The 22,961-nt window shown below is 48.5% G+C and overlaps 1 protein-coding gene across 1 annotated transcript; it reads right to left on the reverse strand.

The window, feature by feature from the left end:
• Positions 1-20,383: 20,383 nt before the first annotated feature.
• On the reverse strand, positions 20,384-22,093 carry CUNH10orf120 (chromosome unknown C10orf120 homolog). The gene is made up of 3 exons (XM_045879225.2): positions 21,909-22,093; positions 21,637-21,712; positions 20,384-21,136 (listed from the first exon to the last, which is right to left on the reverse strand). The coding sequence occupies exons 1-3, from the start codon at positions 22,091-22,093 to the stop codon at positions 20,384-20,386; spliced, it is 1,014 nt and encodes a 337-aa protein (XP_045735181.2).
• Positions 22,094-22,961: the final 868 nt, after the last annotated feature.

The following is a 22,961-nucleotide window of genomic DNA, read 5'->3' on the forward strand; positions in this document are numbered from 1 at the left end:
AGCTAGCACCATGTGCATGTGCTCAAACATTGGCCCCACCTTCTCTGGAACCCACGTGTGAAAGGAAGAAACAAGAGCCCAGAGCTTGGCACCCAGCAGCGCCCTCTGTTTCGCTTGTCATAGGTGCATGGTGCAGTGTGAGTACAGATAGGTAGAGGCTTGTTTTCCTGGAAACACAGGTTCAATGCTAGGACGAAATGTCAGGCAAGGAGGGGGAGTCCCTGCATCTCCAGGGAGGAGCATATAGTGGTGGGTAGAGCCAAATTTTATGGCAGCTATACAGGTGGGTAGAGGGGACAGCTTATAGATACCAAACAGTGAATGACAAATGTGCACAGACAAGTGTGGGAGCAAGAGACTGGTATAGAGACAGAGAGGCAGAAGGTATGGCTGTGGGTGAGCAGGATGTCGAGCCAGGCCCAGCTCCGGACAGAGACAGTGGGACAGGGCAGAACCAGACAGACAGAATGCCATGGCGGTAGGAACCACTGTCTGCACCACACCAGGGCTGGGGGGAAATGACGTGGGCTGCTGTGATTTCTAGGAACTGAGACTGGTTTCGGGCTGGGATGTTCACTCCTGGCTGTACATGTGGATGAGTCCAGGGCTTTCCAGCTTCTACTGCCTACTTGAACCTAAACCAGTTAGATCGGGATCCCTGCAGGTGGGCCTGACAGTGGTGATCTAAAATCTTCAGGAGGTTCCTATACAGCCAAAATTGAGAACCACTGGTGGAGTCCTTGAGTCCCTCTGAAGAGGCCAGTTGGGGCCCTGATCCTGAGAAGGAGCAGAGGAGGGCAAAGGTCCTTGCTGTACCCATGGGAGGACCCTGGAGGCAGGCTTGCCCTCCCTGAGTGCCTGAGCACCTTCCTTCTGGGAACCTATTCAATTTCATTCTAAAGAGACCATCTTAAAATGGCACTTCCCAGAAGTACCTCATTTTGACTAACACCATTGCCTCAGCCTATCCTCTCAGTAAAAGCATGGTGTGGAGAAATGCTATTTCAGCATCTCTTGCCAGGGGGGTCTTCAAACACAGAGTGAAATGCAATCCCCTTGACAGCTGGGCTGGTCAGGTATTATCACTCTCACCTGGCAGGGATGGACACCAAGGCTCAGAGAGGTGAGAGAGCACAGAACCCAAGACAAGGCTGGGGCAAGCCAGAGAGGTTGCGGACTCAAGTGCCGGGTTTTCCTCCCTCCTGTGTCCCCAGACCTTGGCACCAGCAGCCCAGGGACACTGGCCTTACAGAGAGTTTGCCCTCTGGGTGCATCTGACAAAACTGTGTGCAGCTGGGTAGTGTGTGGGACCCATGATCCTTAAGGAAACAGGTACAAAACGAGGCGTTCTCTGATGGTTGTGAGATCCACATCTATCTACAGCCCAGCTGGTTCTGGTAAGACCTCTCACTGTGCCTGGGGGTACAGCTCCTCCAAGCTCCACGCACCTTCAGGACTTGCTCAGAGCCCTCTCAGTGACCCTCAGCTCCATCCTCAGCAGAATGCTAACACCCCAGACCTCTGCCCCAGTGGTCAGAAGAACAGCAAGGCAAGGTCACCGGTCCTGACTTCGTCTCCTTCCCCTTCTGGGGACAGAGTCTGCCTTCCAACCCCTCCCAGAGGAGCTGTGAGAGGCTGAGGGAATGGTGTTAGTCAAAATGAGGTACTTCTGGGAAAGGCCATTTTAAGATGGTCTCTTTAGAATGAAACTGAATAGGTTTCCAAAAGGAAAGTTCTTGGGCACTCAGGGAGGGCAAGCCTACCTCCAGGGTCCTCCCATGGGTACAGCAAGGACCTTTGCCCTCCTCTGCTCTCCTGTGAACACAAGATACTAAATGGTCTGGTTTGTCCATAAAACTCAGCCCAGTGTGTGGGCCTCAGGGGAGAAGCTTGTAGAAGGAAGAAACAGTCAGATCATGGAGAATTTTGTACACTATGCTAAGGTGGGTACACTTTATCCAGAAGTCAGAGAACCACTGAAGGGTTTTCAGCGGGGAGTGAGAATGGAGTCATTTGTGTTTAGATGCCCCTGCTGGATGGTAGGAGTGAACTGGAAGAGGCCAAGATGGACTCCTTCCCAGAATCTACAACAACGTCAGTACAGGAAACCCATGTCCTGAGCACCCATTGAAGGAAGGCCATCCCAGCATGAGTTTCCCAGTTGGTTATCTCAGGATGGTCCAGATGTAGGAGTGCTGTTCCCCAGGAGCTGATGGCCCTGCCAGAAGGGTCTGTGAAGAGACCCCCACATTCCCCAGACTCTCCAAACAAGGAAAGTACACTGAGTGGTTTGGGGCAGCTGCAGTCCCATGGGAGCTAGGACATTTGTGGGCACCATATCCTTGGTGATCCTCCTAACTTACTCTTCATCATATAAAATGCAATATCGATAACCCAAGTCTGATGATCCCACAGGCAATGTGGACTTTTTGTTTTCCTCTTTTCAACGCTTTTGTAGAGACCCATATCCTTCTGCTGTATATTTTGTCACTGGCTAGTGGGAAACAGAAGAAATTCAACACAAAATATTCTTTATTATCAACCACTTTGCCAGAGAGTTCAGCAGAAATCCAGGACAACACGCGTGTGTGGTGCGTCTCTAGGTCTTTTCCTAGTGCATTAGAGACATAACAATTAGGCAGCTCTCCTGCCCAAGACAAGCCTCAGACAAATGGGATTCCATCTTGTTTTAAAGACCTTTTAGAAAAGGTTTCAATTGGGGCGCCTGGGTGGCTCAGTCATTAAGCGTCTGCCTTCGGCTCAGGTCATGATCCCAGAGTTCTGGGATCGAGCCCCACATCAGGCTCCCTGCTCTGCGGGAAGCCTGCTTCTCCCTCTCCCACTCCCCCTGCTTGTGTTCCCTCTCCCGCTGTGTCTCTCTCTGTCAAATAAATAAAAAAAAAGAAAGAAAGAAAGAAAGAAAAGGTTTCAATCACTCTCAGTGATGCCTGATTCATCACTGTGTAATGAGAATTTTCAAATAAATAAAAAAAAAATCTAGTCTTCAGTAAAGAGAGATTTTAATCAAAACAATTGCAGCAACAAAGAGAATGCTGTGAGCTGCAAGTGTCTCAAAAGTCAGGAGAAAAGAATTTTCCTTTATAGGGAAGAGGACAGAGCCTAGAAAAGTCAGAGGAGAGGGATGGGATGAGCAGGTGTGATCAGACAGGTAAGCCAGAAATGTGTCTCCTTGTGGTCAGCTGATTCCAGGAAGAGCTTCAAGGAAGGTTGTTCTACTTTCCCAAGATTCCTAAGCTCTCAGGTCTTGGGCAAATGGAACCTGTGTAGAGGAGGGTAGGTTACCTAGATTAGGTAAGGTCAATTTACTGGCATTTCCTTCTGATTGATGTGCAGGAGAAGCAGTTCCGCTAATCATTGATTAGAAGAAACAGATTTTGGAGGGAAAGTGTCTGATTTGTTTTAGGTTACATGTGTTATATTTGTATGCATACAGATGTATATGGAGAATATATATAATATATAGCTTGTAGAGTGTATAGTATGTTCACTACACATTTTGAAAAAATACACTAGAAAATACCAAGGGGATTATAAGAAGAATAATAAGAAGGAAAATCATATTCTGACTGATATCTGCTATGTCATTGAGATGACAGGTACATTTTGAGAGATTCCCTATAGTGTCTCCCTAAGATCTTGGCATGTAGAAATGCTGGGATAGAATCTGTGTACGTTTCTGGGCAGCATCTTTGGGTCACACAGCTTCCTCCTCACTCAGTGACAATCCAGTAGCCGTAGGCTCAACCTTATTTCAACAGGCCACAAGCATCCTCATGCCCACCATGACACATAGCCACGCATGGACTGGGGAAGAAACATCAGCACCTTCCTTACCCACTTCTACTTACCATTTGGGTCACCCTCGTAATATATATCAAAGGGAGAACCCCCAAAGGGAGTTTCTTTTTCGTATATTATCATTATGATGTTGGCTGAAGATTGAAAATGGAAATTTAAAGCTTCACACATCATCCCATATCTCATATTTCCTGGAAGTCCATTGGTTATTTCCAAAGTCTATGAATAACAGGTGAGGCTGTTGGGGCCGAAGGAAAGGCATACATCAGCTCTTGGAATCACTGGCCCTCCAGCAAGCAGACTCAGCAGGGATGAGACCCCAACATGAGCTTTGCTCACGGGAGGTGCCAGAGCTGATGGGGACAAGGGAAGGAATGTCATTCATTCTTCTGAACTGAGGACAGCCCCCCAGGACACTCCCAGTTCTACAAAAGAACTTCCCTGCTGCCTGAGCTGCAGGTAACTTCAAAATCACCTAGCAGACTTACTTGTGATCTGGGATGCCAACATAGAAATTTGGGGTCAGGAGCCACTAGTTTATGGGGCCCCAGAAGCATCAAAATACAGCCAACACTGTGGTATGTTTCCCTCAATAATGCCCACTGTGGCAGGCCATGGGGTCCAGACATGAGTGTATGCTCGCCATCCTGGTTTCTAGGTTTGACTGTTTGGCAGGTGGACCCAAGCACCACAAGCTGACCTCCACGAGAAGCAGAGGTGAGGGGCATCCATCTCTGTCTCCCATGAGGCAACTTGGACTCCTGCTCACACTCCTGCTCAGTTCACCCACCTCCATCTTCTCTTCAGGATCTGATTTCCCACCCATCATCCTCACATGGCCACCAGCATGCCTCACACAGGAGTGAGGCTATAGCCTCTCTGGTCTAGAACGAGACAAGGAGGCATACTCTACCCCTTAGCTAGTTTGCTCTTGGTCAGCCTGAGTCCTTCTTTGGAGGCAGGAAAATCAGATCCAAAATCAATCTTTAAAAGGATGAAAGGACGAAGCACCTGGGTGGCTCAGTCGGTTAAGCATCTCCCTATGGCTCAGGTCATGATCCCGGGGTCCTGGGATTGAGTCCCGAGTCAGGCTCCCAGCTCAGTGGGGAGTCTGCTTGTTCTTCTCCCTCTACCCCTTCCACCCACTTGTGCTCTCTCTCACTCTCTCTCAAATAAATAAATAAATAAATCTTTAAAAAGAGATAAATTAAATAATATAAAATAAAAGGATGAAAGGACAATAAGGGGGAAATTTAAAAATAATGCATCCCTCTGATGCTTAGAGAAATGCCTTTCACCTTCATCCCTGGGACACGGTTCAGGTAGGTGGGCAAAACCCTAATTTTGAGGCAGCCATTGCTAAGTTATGCTTCATCCCATAGAACACATATATAACCTAGTGGGAGTCCTGACCCCACAGCAAGTCACAGGGGAAAGAGCCCTTAATCATACAGAGTACATCATCTGTCTCAGCCACCAAGCAGCATCGTGATACAATGTGAGGACCCTATGAAGCAGGCACAAGAGTCTGGAAGGAGTGGAAGATGCATCCAGGCAGAGGGGATCGGGTAAGCAAAGGCATGGAGGTGCTGAATGGTCTGTCGTGCCCAAACTCAGTGTGGGTGGCTCTGTCAAACAGGGGACAAAGGGCAGAAGTGGGTAGAAGGGAAGAGGGACAGCACAGTGATCAGGGGGCAGGTGAAAGTCATGCCAGGACAGCAGACTTTATCCTGAAGGCAGAGGGCCATGGGAGGGTCTTCAGCCAGGGGTGAGAATGGAGTCAGAACATGTTTCAGATGTGCGGCACAAGGTGCAGGGTGAACTGGAAGAAGACAAGTCAGACTACTTCCCATGAAACTACATCAACATCAGCAAAGGAATCTCACATGCTGAGCACTCACTTGAGGACAGAAAATTCCAGAGAAATTCTGTAACCAGCTGGCAATTCCATGAACCAGGAACAGGAATTTTCCAACCAGAAAAAGTTGGAGATCCTGCTGGGGATACTGGTGAACGTGTCTGCACAGTCAAGATAATCTACAAGAGAAGAAAAGGAATTGGGTCCCCAGAAGCAACATCAGGCCAATGAGGGGCCAGACCCAGCAATGTTGTTGACCTTGATGATTTCCTGGTTCCTCCAACCACAGCCCAACAGGCATGACCCAAGTGGATGACCCCCAAACAAGGTGGCTTTTTGTTAACTCTTTTCGGTATTTATCTGGACCAGTGTCCATGACTACAATTTGATTTGGATACCTGTAAAGAAGTCATTATACATCTCTTCACCAAAACAGTCTTTGTCAAAAACACCATGGCCAAATTGGAGAGAAGAGAGGCAGCTCAAACGCATCATTCCTGCCTCCCTGAACCCCTCTTCCTGGTGCAGGCCCAGGGCAGCGCTCATGGGCAGCCCTCCTGCCCCGCAGACAGACGGCCCAGTGCTCAGGTGCACGGGAACCCGCTCATTGTAAAGACCTGCAGGCAAGCGTTACAGGGCCTTGGACAGAGGTGCCTCAGGCTCAAAATCTGTGAGTGAGAAGAAAAATGTCACCTTCCCCTGGGATGTTAGGATCAAAGGTGTTTATGTTGGTAATCAGCTCTGCCAGTACCTGGAACAGGAAATCACTAGGAAATGAGTCCATCCACAAGCAGCCTCCATCAGTAGGAAACACTTCTTCCCTCTGACTTGTGCCCCTCATGCTCTAGTGCTTCCCCTGCCAACAATGCCCTCATTTCTGACATGGAAGGTGGGGAAGCCCTCCAGACTCCAGGCCTCTGGAAGAGGCTCCATTCTCCGGTGACAGGTGTTCAGAGAGGCAGCTCCTTCAGGAGCCTTGTGAGTCTGTGCAGAGGGCAGGCCAAGGAGGCTCCCTGGACTGTGAAGTACATGCAGTGGCTGGGGACGGGGACCATGGAGGGAGCCTGACAGGTCAGGGGAGGGGAAGTCAGGGGTGGAGAAGACTGAAGCAGACTGGCAGGTTCAGCCATGCCAGGGCTTTTGGACAAAATGTGTTCCTGAAACAGAGGAGCCCAGGGTGTCATGGGGACTCCACCCCAGCCCATCTCTGTGGGAGGAGGGAAAGGGGAAAAGCACACTGCTGGACAGCTGAACACAGAGTAGCTGAGAGACACCAAAACAGAGAAACAGGTGAAAACTGGAAGGTACTTGGAGTCAAGGCTCAAAAAGGGGAAATGTGCCCCCTGGGAAGAGGAGCCAGGTGTCAAGGGACGGTGCTGAGCCCAGACAGGAGAGACTGTCACCTCCTCGTCCCTGGGGTGAGCCTGGCCCCACCCAGACAAGGGCAGAAAGAAGGACTGGGATTAACATTCAACCAGGAGCGCATTCTGAAGATTTCTGCCTGATTGGCAATTCCACTCCATTCCAGTGAATGTTCCCACAAGAGAGAAGTGGGTCCTGAGGAGGGCGACCACCTCTGCTGATTAATCCATGAGAGTCTGGGGCAACTGGGTGGCTCAGTCAGTTAAGCGTCTGTCTCTGGCTCAGGCATGATCCCAGAGTCCTCGGATCGAGTTCCGCGTCAGGCTCCCTGCTCACAGGGGAGTCTAATTCTCCCTCTCCCTCTGCCCCTCCTCCCACTCATGTTCTCTCTCTCTCTCTCTCTCTCTCTCTCAAATAAAAAAAAATCTAAAAAAGAAAAAATCCATGAGTTTCTGGCTTCAGACTGAAAGCCCCTTCTCCTAGGAACCCCTCAGGCCTGGACAAAGCACGACAGTTGGTCACCCTAGGGTGACCTATTTTCTGTTAATCCTGTAATGTGACCATGATCACTTCAATGTTGGAGTAAACCAATTGAATAACATTTATGACTTAGAAGAATCATAGATCTGTACCTCTGAAACAAATAATACAATATATGTTAAAAAAAAAAAGAAGAAGAAGAAGAAGAAGATAGCAGGAGGGGAAGAATGAAGGGGAGGAGGAGGAGGAGGGGGAGATAAACCATGAGAGACGATGGACTCTGAAAAACACCTGAGAGTTCCGGGGGGGGGGTTGGTTTGGCTTGGTGATGGGTATTAAAGAGGGCATGCTCTGCATGGAGCACTGGGTGTTATGCACAAACAATGAATCAAAACTACACCAAAAACTAATGATGTAATGTATGGTGATTAACATAACAATAAAAAAATTTTTTAAAAAAGAAGAACCATTTCACTGAAGGAAGTTCCCCTGTATCAGGTGGCTGGGTTAGGTGCTTGGATCCAGGAGACCCAACAGCAATCACTTGGCCTCCCACGATGGCCTGCCCTGGGGCTTCTCATCACAGTGTGACATGGGGGGCCCAGCACAGCCTAAGAAGCAGACAGCCTGGGTGACAGTTCTGTGGGAACAAGACCTGATGGCATTGGGCAACTTGGTTACTCTCCATCAGCCTCAGTCCACTCATCTGTAAAATGGGGATGTCCACAGGAACTGCCTAAAAGGGTCTGGAGGACAATCCACATAAAACAAGGCTCAGGACCCAGCACAGCCAAGCACTCCACAAAGGTACCTGTTACTCTCAGCATTGTATGACATTCATTTCACTTCCTAAACTCCATTTTATTGCTTTCTTCAGTACATTGGATATCAACACAATGCTCTAGAGGCTCTCACACACAGTACACTGTGAGTCCATCTCCAGCTGTCCCTCGGGGGAGGCTACATGGCCAGTGGGGGTCCATGGGTCAGAGAGTACACATGACACCAGGGGTGCCCTCCAACTCTGCCTGGGAAGATCTAAGTCATGGTTTGCCAGAAAGCAGACCTCAAGTGCAGAACCCAAAAACCTCCCTGTCATTTCGAGTGACATCTTTGGACTGGACCCACATCTCCCATGAGCTTCTCTGCTCTAGATTCTTAGGTCCAGGCCTTGCAACATGCTCCCCCTTGTAGGAGTTCAGGACTCGTCACCCTAACGTTGCCAATTTGACCTATTGATGAATATGAGCTGAAGGCACTTGAGAAGCAGCAGAGACAGGAAGGGCTCTGATCCATGCTCTTCTACCTAAAAACTGTCCATGGAATTTCTCATGAGAATGGCGGTCTCCCTGTCCCAGGGCCAGAGGCACCTGCTCATCACCACTTGTGGGGACTACAGATCCGGAACTGTGCACACCTGCCTGAACTCAGCTCTTGCACCATTCCCTACACAGGTCAGGCCCAGGGCCACTAATCCCCAGCCCTTACCAATACCCTTTATCTGGTCATTTCTTGAGGCAGGTGTCCTTTTATGTCCAAACTATAGGAACATGCTGCTCTGGCCACTGCATGAGGTCTTCATTTGTATGTGAAGGCCCTCATGGACAGGTACAAAGATTTAAGAAAAATGTCTATGCTTCTCTCCCACTGATGCCTTAGGTCAGCTGGAATCTCAGTTCCAGCCAGAGAACCTAAGAGGGTAGAGAAAATAAGTTTCTCCCCTATTCCTCAAACATACCTAATCAAATAACACCTCTGGCTCTAAGATGAATAATCACCAGAGTGGCTCTGTGTTTTCAGAAGGAGCTGCCTTCTATTGATAAAAGCTTTCCTTTGAAAAGACCTGCATGATTCTGTCTCTCTTCAGGACAGCCCCATTGAGTGCGACTCCTCTACAGTTGAGCGTTAGACAGGTTGGACCCCTCAGGCAAGGTCTCACAGCACTGAGCAGGTTTTGCCTTCAAGCCTGGACACCTGCCTCTTTTCCTGGGAGCTGCCTTTTCGTGTGCTGCTGACACCGGGGAGGAAAAAAAGGCAAGGGTATCAGATCAACCCCTCAAGCCAGATTTACTAGTTTCTCATGATCTGTGTTGAAGGCCCTGTAGATAGTGCTGAAGGGCTGAGACCTTACCAGTTATGTCTGTATGGACCTGAGACAGGCCTCCCCAACCGGACCAATAATCTTTAGGCAGAAGAGGGCAGGCAGAGGTGCAGACTGGTGTCTGCAGAAATCTTGGCAGGAGAGCGGAAGAGAGTGCCTCATGACAGGCCAGCCCTTCAAATGATATGGACTAGAGGCAGGGGAGCAGAGGGAAAACTAACCCAGGTAGGAGTGGCTGGGCAAGGGCAAGAGAGAGCAGAAGGAACAGGCAGAGTATGGAAGGAGGAGCTGCAGAGAAAGGGCACAGACGGGGAAAGACAGGGAGACAGAGAGAAGCAGGGAGAGACAGGGGTTTCCCTGTGAAATGGTTGCCCCTCTTCTTCTCCTGGCATCCAGAATCAGAGTAGGTCTCTTTGGGCATTGAGTGCAGCCCCATGGCCAGGCCTTTGTAAGGCTGGTGACTGTGCCCCCTCAGGGCTTGGGACCCTGCTGGGAGCTGGTGTTTTCTGCCCTTTATTCATGAAGGTGCTGTTGCTGCCATGCCCGCCAATCTGGGGCAGATGCAGACACACCCACATGCTTGGGCCTCTCCAGGGGCCCCTGATAACCTGATGGATGCCCACTCTGACTCAGGTCAAGCCAGGATCCCCCTTCCAGCACCCGCCCATAGTCACATGCCTGAGAACATCATCAACCCAAGCCAGCTCTGAATCACTGCTGGTAAGTCCAGGGGGAGCTCACAGGTGGCCCCCAGAAGATCCCATGGTCAGTTTGCTTCAGATAGGAGGGGGGCAAGGAGGCCCACACGCACTTGTCAGGAGAGGGACACAAGAGCCCGGAATTGTGTAAGAAGCAGGATGGCATCAAGCCAGGGTCATGGCCAATTCTGCTTCTCTCCTCTTCCTCTAGCTTAAGGCTGAGGGCTGGCATTTTGTTGGAGAATGTCTGGCAGACTGTCACCCATGGGGCTTCTAAGATGGCAACAAGTAAAGGGCTCAAAACCTCTCGGCTGAGAAGGAGAGCAGAGAGAGGCCCAGGGGAAAGGGGCTGCTGGGCTGTGGTTACCTGCACTGAGCAGCAAGACCCAAGGGAAGGCGCTGAAAAGCCTCATCTCAGCAGGCCTGGCAGAGTAAGAAAGGTTAGTTCCTGGTAAGATACCTGGCAGACCATAAAAAAGAGAAAAACCCACCAAAATCTATGGGTATGACAAGTGAAGTCTGATGGCAAATCCTTGGCTTGGCTTGGTTTTCCCTTTCGTGCTCTTAGTATTGACTTGGCAGTTGTGTCGTTAGGTAGGCAATTTATGAGAGTTATATCTTTTTGATGTATTACCATTTTTATTATTTTAGTATTCCATATAATTGATTTGTGTATTAATACCATATTATTTATATTAATATTTCAAATTCATCACATTTCGGGGGGGAGCGATGGGTTGTTATTTTCATCACTTAAGTTGCAACCTTCTATGCTTTTGTTTTAGGTAGATAAGGAGGAAAGTAGAATGTGGCTAGGGTTTTACAAATTCTTATACAATAAATCATGCTTTAACCGTTTTTATTGCAGTAGAATGCACAGGCAAAAATACATTAAAATGTGTAAATATCTTAAGTGAGCAGCTTATTTCCAGCATTCGAGAATTCAGTCCCTGCACCACCTCCCCCATGGGGAGCCATTATTCTGGCGACCAACAGAGTAGACTTGCCTGGTTTGTACTTTCTGTCCATGGGATGGGTCAGTAGGTACCCCTCTATGTCTGGCTTCTTTCATCCAGTATTGTGTTTCTGAGATTCATTCATGCTCTTCCGTTAGCTGTACACCATTTACTCTCCTTGGTGCACAGCATTTCATTGTGTGAATGTAACGCAAGTTTTTCGCCCTTTTCCTCTGCATAGCAATTTGCGTAGGTCCAGTATTCGGCAAAATAGTGCTGTTGTAAATATTCTGACCCATATCTTGGTGAGACCAGAAGAAAGCATGTCATGGGGTGAATGGCTGGAGGGATTTAGGGGGTATGCCTATTTCATGTGTACAGATACCGCCACACAGCTTCCAAGTCCCTATACAATAATGTATTTCTTAAGAGATTAATATAATCCACTGACTTTCACTATGGGAACTTACCTGTTGTGACTTATTTCTCCCTTCTTACTTTGTGTTTCTTGTTACTCTTTCTGTCAAGGTCCTTATTGCACTGTGCTCTGCTGTCCCCTCTAAACAGCAGCCCAGGGCTGAGCACTCCTGTTCCCCGGGGACAGGGAGACCCCCCAGGACTCCCTCATTCACTCTTGGACCTTCGGCCTCTGGAACATTCTGTGACTCAAACATTTGTCTATTTAGCAGGCATCCTGGTCCTCATGTCAGAGCATGGACGGCACAGACTCCTGGCCACACAAAAACATAGGGTCCCAGAGAAATAGAACTGTGACCTGGAGGTGGTCTCAGGCCAGAGAGCCTAAGCTGGGGCTGAGAGGCTTCAGACTTCCCCTTGGCAAAGAGGGGCAGGAGAGGGACTGGGGAGCGGGGCTCAGGCACAGGGACATGTGCTGTGCCTCTCTGTCTTCTGGGCCACAACCCCCACCTCCTGCCTCACTGTCCCTGACCTGTCCCGATCAGCACTTGGGCTCCTTCCCCATCCCAGGGGCCCAGAGCAGGCCTGGCCCCACCACCATGGCCCATCTGGGCTTCACGTGGGCCCTGCTTTCGTCAGGGTCTGTGCAAGCTCCAGGGGCGCTCCTCGCCCGATAGCTTCAGATGCCAACCCTTCTGAAGTGCAGGTGCTTCTCCCAGGATGTAATGCTGATGGAGGAATCTCAACACAGTGGAGAACGCTGGAGGGGTTTCCAAGCTCCAGGAGTCCTTTTCCTGGTGAATGTGGGCATGGCGGTTTCGGAAATATTTACTCTCCGCCGATGGGCATAGTCCTGAAATGTAGCCTGATTTCTGTGGTGTCAGACCTCCCACTCTGGCCAATGTCCTTGATCAGCGTGGCATCACTGAGCACGGAGTTGGGAAGGGACTTGCGGCCTCTCTCCTGTACGTACAATTTCCAACAGATACAATCATAGAAAGCCCCTCAGGGAAGGATAACAATAGAATGGAGTTGAATAATTATGAAATGATGAGTTTGAGTGTAATTACCTTTGTTTTGGATGCAACTGATTTAACTGTATTAATGTATTAAGTTCCTACCATTTAATTTTTCCTAATGGCTGTGATTAACTGCAGACTTGCAAATTTCTGAAAAGGCAGCACCCCACTGTAGCCAGCTGCCCTGAGCTGACTGCCTCTCTCCAGGGGGCATGCAGCAAGGCCACCCCTCCCCTGCACACACGCCAGTACCCGTGTCCCAGCAAACACAGTAATCAAGAGGAACCTCGGGTCCAACCCATGGTCCCCTGGAGCAACTATGAGCTGAGGCTGTCCCTGGGTGGCACACACTGGAAGCTCCCCTGATCAAACCTGTCTGGAAGTGAGCCTCCACCTTGGGCAGAACCCTGTGCTGGTCATTCTGAGAGGTCTCGAGCCAGGGACAGGACTGGGGTACAGACTCCAGGGGGCTGCTTGTTAGCAGGGAATTGGGGTAAATCGGGACATACCCACCGCTCTGTTGTTTGAGATCCAGATCGGATTCTGTTTTCTTACAGATAGGGAGAGGAGGCAGAGACAGCCCTTTCCTGGGGCGTTTGTTAGAGCAAAAATATGGAAGCGCTTCCTCTAATGGACAACCACTGGCATCCAAAGGGAACAAAGTAACAAGGTCCCTAGAAGCAAAAGGCCTTAAGGCATTACTGTGTCGCTATGTCGCCCTCTCATGTTCACAGGAGGAATGAATGGCAAGAGTGTGAGCCAGGAGAGGCGGTTCCTCTGGGAGGGCCTGGGAGGCAGGTTCTGTCCCCTGAAGGGGAAGGAGACAAACCCAGGACAGGTGACCTTGCCTTGCTGTTCTCCTGGCCACTGGGGCCTTGAGGTCCGGAGTGTCAGCATTCTGCTGAGGATGGAGCTGAGGGTCAGTGAGTGGGCTCTGAGCAAGTCTTGAAGGTGCATGGAGCTCGGAGGAGCTGTACCCCCAGGTAGAGCAAGTGGTCCCAGGGGGCCCAGCTGGGTTGTAGATGGGGTGTGGACATCACAATAATCCATGAACGTGATGAAACATGATATCCCATCCCTCTCACACTGTGCTGAACTTGGTTATGTCCAGATATACGAAATAAAACTAAAAAATCTTCAATAATCTTTATTTAAAGTATCTCAGAGAAGGTGAAAGGCTACCCAGTGTATTTTACCAACTTATAATAATATAACCATAATATCATTTGAGTGGTGGCAAGAACAGCACAGGAAGGAAAACTTATGCAATCTAATTTAGATGCAAACATAAGAAAAAGCAAAATAGAATAGGAGAGAATTTCAGGAAATTGTTCCTAGCCATACATAAAATATCCATCAAAAATAGGATTTATTCAAGGATGCAAGGATAATCCAAAATCAGAAGATGTATTGAAGGAGAGCGGAATAATGCCATCCCAAAATATGCCTCTTTGGCATAAGCATTATTTTGAACTGATATATTTTTTAATTTTTTATTTAAATTCAATTTAGCTAACATATGGTGTATTATTAGTTTCACAGGTAGAATCAGTTGCATATAACACCCAGTGCTCATTCCATCACATGTCCTCCTTAATGCCCATCACCCAGTCACCCCATTCCCCCACCTACCTCCAGTCCAGCAACCCTCCATTTGTTTCCTAGAGTTAAGAGTCTCTTATGGTTTTCCTCCCTCTCTGTTTTTATCTTATTTTGAACTGATTATTTTTGAGAAAGTGCAGGTGCAGGAGAACCTCTGAAAACAGGAGTTACCCGCCTGTAAGGGAAAATCTATATTCATAAAGGAAATTTCTATTAGAAAGAGTACCTGTAACAGGAAGAGAGCTACTCCCAGAGATCACTTTTTTTTCCACTCGAGAGACTTATGTGCATGGTAAAGCAACCTTCATTTCCCGTTATTACCTCCTCTCACCTCTCCCTGAATTGTTTCCCCCTCATCCTGAAGCCCCAAACTCCTATCCCTTTCCTTTGCTAAGGACTGTATATAAGTCTCAATCATCTGGCTGTCTTTCAAGTCTCATACCTTTGTGGGCCTTCATAAGTATGTACATAATTAAATGTTTTCCCTTTTTGATCTGTCTTATGTCAGTTTGATTCTTCGAGCAGCCATAGCACCTAGAAGCGGAAAAGGGCAAAGCTTCCCTCCCCCACGCTACGGGCACAGATAGCCGGGATGTTGGGGCAATGTGGAGAACAGGTTTGTGTTGCCTTTTCTTTCTGCAGCTATTGGAGGAATGGTTCCTAAGGTTATATTCATTAGGATGAAAATAAAATCAGCCATCATTTTCTCCCCTCACATTATAGATCCTTCAACGCCACCATGGTTTTGAAACCAGAACTGTTTTATAAATCATTAAAAGATTTGAATGTGTTTCAGGCTTAAGTGGAAGAAATCCTCCTCCAAGCAGAAAAGAATATCCCGTACACTCCTTTTCAGAAAGGACTGGAACATCCCCGACATGGGGGATGAGTTGAGTTGTCAGAAGCTGTGATTGAACGGATCTCAGGGCAATGGCTGGCCTGAGATGAGAAAAGCTATACAAGTCACCAGAAAGAGCGTTTGCCGAATGGTAAGTGATGAGTCTCACTGGAATGGAGTGACCGACCACCCATTGATGCATTGGGGTACTTTTGTGGAAATTAAATCGTTTGTGCTTAATCTCTCAGGTGGCAATTAGCACAGAATACAAAAGAAAAAGAGAGATGCAGTCAGATAATTATTGAATCTATATAGGAATTTAGATATTTTCACTGAAAATGAAGTCTTTTGAATGGTCTGGATCTGTTTCACATGAAGAATTCTGAGGTTGTACCAAAGATGAGTGATACTTGCTCAAACTGAGGGTGAGGTTCTTTGTTGCAAAATGAATACAAAGTAGCAGCTGGAAATAGCAAAGCACAGGCCATCATTCTAGTGGGGGTCAGGGTTTCCATGATTTGATATTTGAAAGTCCAGTCAATAAAGCTTAAGGTTACATAAGTCAGTCAGAATCATTTTATGTAAACCCTTAGGATCAGTGTTTTCCAAGCATTCTATTTAGCAGATGTCCCTCCAGTTATTCTTGGTATTTATCAGGTTGTATTTTTCTGAGATCTTTGAGGGTCTTTGGAGACTTTGATAAAACAGAAAGTGAAAGCATCGATCATGCATGTTATAGGCAAGAAAATTTCTCCAACCCCCTTAGGATACCTGGGTGGGTCTAAAAACTGAACTGACCGAGACAGGTTAACGGGAGAAAAGCAGACAAATTTTGCTAAATTTTTACATGTACATGGGAGCCTTCACAAGAGGATGAAGACCCAAAGTTACCAGAAGTTACCAGAGCAGGAAGTTTTTATGCCTTTTAGACAGACAGTAAATCTGTGAAGATTTGACAAGACAAAGGGGTTTGTGTGAGGAGCGGTAAATGGTGAAGAAACAAGTAGGAAAATAAGGGTCAGTTTCATGAGTTCTGTGTATACAGATTTGTTTGTCCCAAGTTCCTTATCTCTGGTGATAAAGGTATTTTCTCTCTTCTGGTACAGGGAGGGTACCTTTCATGTGGGAGTTTGATGAACAGTTGCAGAGAAGGAGGGCAAGGAAAAATGTCATCAGGTGTCCTGGTGAACTCCCTGAGTGGTCCTCACAGCAAGAGAGGTAAAATTTGTCTAAACACGAGCCATGGTGGCATTTCTCAGAAGTTTATGTCAAGTTGTCGAGCTGTAGCTTGCATGTCTTCAGGAAAAGAGCAGTTTTAGTTCTGAACGATTCCAAGTCAGAAGGGTGGGAGAATACTTGGAAACATCAATTTGGGGAGGTGTAGCAGATAGCAGAAGAAACTAAAAGAATGCAGGACTGAGTCCAGCTTACAGGTACATAACAAAATCTTAAATGCAATGAGTAAGACTGGGATCTACCACCTATATGGATGTGCTACAGGTTCCCATTAAAATATACTTTTCCCTCTATAGTTACCCCCATTTCTCTCAGAGATAATCAAAATACGATTTGCAAAATAAGTCCAGTCTCATTAACATGGCCTGATTATTTACATAAGTGCAGCAAGGATAGTGGTGACCATATAAGCTCTTTTTAATCTGTTTGGCTGGAACTTTTCATGAAGAATCCCAGACTAGATTTTTAAAGCCTCTCAAGGCTAAGAAGCCAAGCCAAGGACTCGTCATCAGATTTCATCTATAATACCTATAGATTTGGGTTAATCCCTCTCTTCTTGAGATCCCCAAGATATGCCGAGGGTCTTGGACCTGCCTGGAGGTGACCTTCCTTAGTCAGAGCCCTGTAAACGAGGTATCGGGCCAATTTTTTTTAAGGGGCTTTATTGGCTCCATAGAGTCAACCTTAGTTTTTAGAGCTGTCTGGTCATATCTGATTCATGCATATTCTCAAATATGACATTCCAGTCAAAGCCTTGATGATGTACCAATGCTTCCAATTGTGATCTTAATAAGAAGAGGTTTTTATTGAACTTACACAAATAACTATATTGCCATGAAAACAAGAATGTTCACTAAGAATTCCCAAATGCTGGAGGGATTAGGTAGGGAGAAAAAGTAATTGTTTCACTTTCATTCACAAAGGTAAATTTTACCAAACTGCTGTAAGTCATGAGTAGCTTAAGAGAAGAGAGTGGGGGGAAAAGTCTTCTTAAATCTGGAAAATAAAATATTAAGAAACTAGTGATATTTTAAAGCAAAAGTCATAATAATCACCCTCAGGGCTTTATGCAGTCCCATGTAATTAATTCTTGTTGATCTTGCCCTTTTGTTATCAGTTTTATGAATCCAGATTTTCCCTTAGAGTTCTGGAAATTCTCACCCAGTTCAGTGGTATGATCTTAAAGTTATCAGAAGCCTCTACTTGTCAGAGCCCCTTCCATGAGTCTTTTTGAAAGTGGAGCACTTTTGCAAGAGCATCAGAGTTAACCAAGAATAGTAAAGGACAAGATTTAAATGACAAGATTTAAAAATAGCCACAGTTAAAGATCTGATGAGAGTTCATCACAATGCAATTGACAAGGAAATTTGATTATTTCTGCGACATACAACATTTTAAGTTAATAACTAGAATTATGACTAATACCATTATCCCAGGACAGATTTCTAGGAATGCCATATAATTTCTAGAAAACTTGTATTAACCACATATCCCCATCCCAAAGTAACCTAAAAAGGTCAGACATCACTTCCTATTTGACAACGCTTCCATGTAATTTAACATGTCAAATAAACCTAACTAGTTCAATATCTTCTTTTTTATAAAGAGAGAGAACAGATGCTTTTAAGTTTTTTTCCAGGAGCCCTCTAGAAAAGTCCAAGTTAGTTCAAGTTCAGAAAGACTTCCCCAGCAGGGGAACATGGAAACTGGCCTAGTCCATCAGATATTTTGCCTTTGTTGGGGGGCACTGTGCTGACAAAATCATTGTAACCATCTTTTGCCACTCTCCTCCCCCCACGCCAACCAAGGGTGGGGGAAGCTTAGGGAGGACTGTGTTTCATCTGATCAGTAAAGCCCAGATACATTAAGCACTTGGTGACCTTTGCCTCTGGGGAGGTGACCTTTAGGCTGAGACAAGGATCCAGAGGAGAGAGCACCATCGATGGAGTCACTCACGTCAAGCAGTGATGTAAGCCGCCAACAGCAGTGAGCTGAGGGCTATCGCTAAAACAGAGTGTGCTGGTGATAACTGATCATCAGCAAGGCCAAGAGAGCCTGGAAGGACCAGGAGCTGAGAGTCACTAGAACCAGAAGAGGTCTGGAAGAACTAAATATGGATTAAACTTTGAGCAGGGAGGACTTTTGCAGCAAACTGTCAACCTCTCAAGACGCCGACCCCCCTCACTGCATCAGAAGCACCACTGCCCCCCAAGGCTCTGCCCCACTGATCTGTGGACACAGAGACCTTCCTCTGCTTGAACACAATAAGCAGAGGATGCCAAGAGCCAACCCGAACCAGACCGAGTCCTCGTACCCAGGGCCACGTAGCAGGTGCATTAACTTCCCACCCTTGTTGCTTACGGACTGATGTATGAATTGCGTTTGCTTTGGGTGACACATATGAAGCCAAGGTAGATGCGTGGTGAGATGTCCTTGAGTTTGGAACATTAGCTTTATGATTGACTGAGGCTGACTTGAAAAGACACAGCTCGTGTGTGCACCTTCCTAGCACGCGCATGCTGGAATGCGAGCCATAGAGGCTCCTTGTGATGCCTTTCTCTTCACCTGCCCCTGTGGCCGATGGAGTTATCCTGGAAAATGAGAGAGGGAGGAGCCTCCCCGCCCCCCCCCCCCCCAGGGCTCTCCCTCTGCTGGGAGAGTAGCTGTGGTTCTGAAGGAGCTGACATAAGCATCTGACCCCCACCCCCACCCAAGAGGAGGGGCCAGAAAGAAAGCTGGCCTTGTGCCAGGAAGCTGTGGGCCCACATGGACAAGTTCAGTGTCTTTCCAACTGTGTGCAGATCGCTGAGGACAGGGTGCAATGAACTAAGGGATCTTTCTGTGCTTCAGATGCAGACAAGAAATGAATGCGTCCCTGTTTCTCAGATGCTGAATGTGCTGCCCGGCAGCTGGTCTGCTGGATCTGCGACCCGGGGGCACAGGCAGGCCTTCATGGGAGCTGCTGTAGCTAACCTCAGAGACCCTGCATGCCCCTCCGGACATGGCCGAAGGAGCTGTGCCTGTGACAGCCCTGTGTGCCCTGTACCTGCACTTGGCTTGATAGGGAAGGTGTGGGTCACCTGGCTAGACTCAAGAGCAGGGCGCAAAGAGAGGAGGCCAGGAATGGGTGGGCTCCACCTTCCGAGGTAGAAGCTGCATAGCTCAGCAAGACATGGGAAGCATGGAGCCGACCTCCAGACTTTAGGTCTGGGCAGCCTTCTCCTTGAGGAGCATTCTCTCCCCCATCTGGGCTATCGGCTGGTCCCAGCTCCAGGGACTGTGGGAGATGGATTGATTTCAGGGTCCCAACCATACCTGCTTCCCTGTGTCCATGCACTTTGCAGTGTGATTTTGCAACTCTTCCTATCCAGAGATGAAGTCCATATGCCCACCCTTGCATCTGGACCGGCCGTGTGTCTTGCGTTGGCCCACACCACTTGACACAGTGACGGAGTGCCAGTTCTGAGTCTTGGCTCCAAGGGCCTAGCAAACATCCACTTACTCTCCTAGGTTCTGCAGTGGCCTGGGAACCAGCCTGGGCCAGCCTGCTGCACGCAGGAAACGTGTGGCCAGTCCCTCGCACGGACCCCGCTGATGCTTGTCCGCCCCCTGGGGGGTCACCTAACTGACCTGCAGGTAACTGCAGACACGAGAGGAAGCCGACTGAACCCAACCTAAATTGCTGAGCCACAGAATTACAAGCTAAATGAGTGAGTGTTGTTTTAAGCCAGTACATTTGAGGGTGGTCTGTTTCACCGGCAGGGGCAAAAGACACAGGCCCCGTGGCAGTGGGTGCAAAGGAGGGGTCTGCATCCTGGAAAGGCCCGGGCTGTGGGTGAGGGTGGCAGCCGAGAGCCGAGAGCCAAGGGATGTCTGAAACCAGGAAGCCTCTGCCGGTAGGTCTTACCTGGAGGAGCCCTGGAGATCCAGGGACCCGGGCAGAGCCTCGGGAGTAATAAGGACCAGGACCCTTGGTTACCATGGGAATAGTAGGACTTTAATCCTGATGAGCGGCTCTGTGCGTGTACTCTTTCCAGACGCTCTCTTCCCCCGGGAGGCTGACCTTCGTCCCCTCAGTGGGGTGGGCTCCCCGGGATATGAAATCCTGATTCATCAGCATTAGGTCGCCAGGGAATTCAGCTACGGGGAGGAGATTCCGGTTGGTTAAGCCCGTGATGGAGCGTTCCACTTTCTTGGTGGGGAAGAATGGTTTCCGGTCATTTGGCTGGTGTGTGAAACACTTTTTTGGTTCCTCTGACTTGAAAATTACGTTCAGGTTTATTTCTTGTCTTTTTATGGCTGTGTTCTCTGCGTTGCTTCTCGCCTCTTGCTTGGTGTCACTGTAGAAATCAGCGTCCTTGTCATCCTCGTCTTCCCTCGTCTTGTCTTTCGCCTTTGGGCACAGGCCCCCTCTGGACAGAAAGGAAGAGCCCCGAAACCTCTCAATGTAGGGCAAGAGTTGCCTGTTTCTCAGGGCTCGAGCAAGCTGCATCCGTTCTATGTGCTTGATGATGGTGAGCTTCTCGCGCTGTGGCATTCTTAACTCCTCTGGGGGCACGATCACCTTTGCAGTCCATATTTTTTCGAGGGGCCTACAGGTAGCACAGGGAGGGGAATGCTGTGTTCTATAGTCCATCGCCCGCTTGTAGTCCGAAGACAGTGATTGGAGCTCCTTGAGCATCTTCCACTCTTCCTCTTGCTTGTGAGTCAGAAGCCGTTTTGCCGCTACGGTGTGAACACCACCCAGACGCTGACAACGTGAAGGGGACTGTTAAAATCGCAACGGGACAGGAACAGGGCACCCACCGAAAGAATTGCCTCGTGGCCCCTCTCCCCCTGTGGCTGAGAGTCTGAGCCCCTGTGCAGTGGGAAGCAGGGAGGAGCTGTGGGGTCAGACAGGCTGGGTTCAAATCCTGTCTCTTCTTCTCTACGGTGAATTTGGAAGAATAGTACCAACTTACAGGGCATGGCGAGACCTTACATATGAAAGCAGCTCGCACAAGGGAAGGGCTCCAGAGATGGCAGCTCCCGTCTGTCATCAGCACTCACAGCTCTATTCCTGACCAGGACTTTGGAACAAGGGAGGATTTGCTATGCAGGTGTGGGAGCCTCCAGCGGACGCAGCCAACTCGAGGCCACTGGGAGACTTGTGTCTCCGTGGCTGGTGGGTTTTGAACCTCCTGCTCCACCCCCCAACCTACTGCCTTGCTTCAGCGGGGCCTCCCTGTGAATAAGCTTTAGGACACTTACTAGGATCTCTTTTTCCAAGGGGGAGTATTTCCCGAGGGCAATTCGTGGATCTGATTGGTAGAATTTGGTCCATATCCTGAAAGGCAGAGAGGCAGGTAAAGTAGGACTCCAGGAAGGGTCTTTCTACTTATAGTTTTGGGGGGGGGCGGGAATTAGGGCGACTCTGCATTCGTCAGGCTAGGACCACTGTGACTGGGGTGGGCTCCTCCCCTTGGTTCGTTCTGGGGGGCAGGGGGATGGGGAGAAAGGACCAGAAGCACAGCTACACTCACTCCAATGGCGAAGCCGAACACAGACCCCGTTGGCAGCACAGGGAGTCTTTATCCCGAAAGGAATCGCTCATGGTACATATTCTGACTGGTGTTCCGTTCTTATTCCACATTCCCTCTGCAGCTTTCCTTTCTTGGGTCCTCTGTTTTCCTACCTTCTGACAGCCATTCTCCCATTCTCTGATCATAGTCCCACACTAGGCTAGGATAGGAGGCGTCAATGCCTGGAGTTGCTTTCTAGGACAGTGTAATAGGAACCCAAGGGACAGTCACAAACTTCTCTTGCATCATAACTGGCCTGCTTGGGGGCTATTGTGAGGTCTGAGTTTAGGCATCACAGGATGCCCTGGGGTGAAATGGACACGCAGTACCATGTTCCTGCAGTGCTGGAGTCCAGGGCAATAGGGGGGGCAGAGCTCGTGGCTGGAGGGACGATCTGACCACGTCACTGCCACCTACAAGCCAACAGAGACTGCTCAGTCCCTTTAGGATGAAGGCTCAGTCTCTCTCTGGTTTTCACTTGCCTCTCCAATCTTGGTTCCTCATGCTCCATCAAAGTATGCTATCCACGGCTCCTGGAACCAGTTTCTTGGAACCAGCTGTTGTTCATGCTGCGCCCAGGTGTCAGGGACCTCTCCTCCCCTTGGCAACTTGCTGTCTCTCAAGCTCACCTGTGCCTCCCCTGAAGTTTTCCTTGTGGAATAAATCACCCCTTTGTCTGTGTTCTCATAGTCTTGGTATCATTATGCTATAGCCCTGTCACAGATTGCCTTGGTTGTCCAATAAGTCTGGCTCTCCCTCTGCTCAAAAGGAAGTACCAGCAGCATCTTATTCTTGTGTTGCTGTGGTCTAGCATGGGGCCTCGCGGAGCAGATGCTTAGCTTGCTGACTCAATTAGCAATCGTCCCGGGCCTCTGGCCAAAGGTGGGATCAAGAGTGTTCCTGGTGAGAATGGACACTGGCCCAACCCCTACAAAAAGTAATATGACTATATATATATCAAATGTTACAAATGCATTTACCCTTGGCCCAGCAATTATGTGTATAAAATAAAAT

This window comes from Mirounga angustirostris, unplaced genomic scaffold (genome assembly GCF_029215605.1).
Source record: "Mirounga angustirostris isolate CCGP_5_RB_7025 unplaced genomic scaffold, mMirAng1.0.hap1 SCAF_6, whole genome shotgun sequence".
Lineage (NCBI taxonomy): Eukaryota > Metazoa > Chordata > Mammalia > Carnivora > Phocidae > Mirounga > Mirounga angustirostris.

What these genes read in the sequence shown, in the direction of transcription:
- CUNH10orf120 (XM_045879225.2), bottom strand. Translation starts at nt 22,093, where the DNA reads ATGATCAGAGAATGGGAGAATGGCTGTCAGAAGGTAGGAAAACAGAGG. An exon ending in TGTTCGGCTTCGCCATTGGA is followed by an intron (nt 21,713 to 21,908) that starts GTGAGTGTAGCT and finishes TCTGCCTTTCAG; the next exon opens with GATATGGACCAAATTCTACC. An exon ending in CCTTGGAAAAAGAGATCCTA is followed by an intron (nt 21,137 to 21,636) that starts GTAAGTGTCCTA and finishes TCACGTTGTCAG; the next exon opens with CGTCTGGGTGGTGTTCACAC.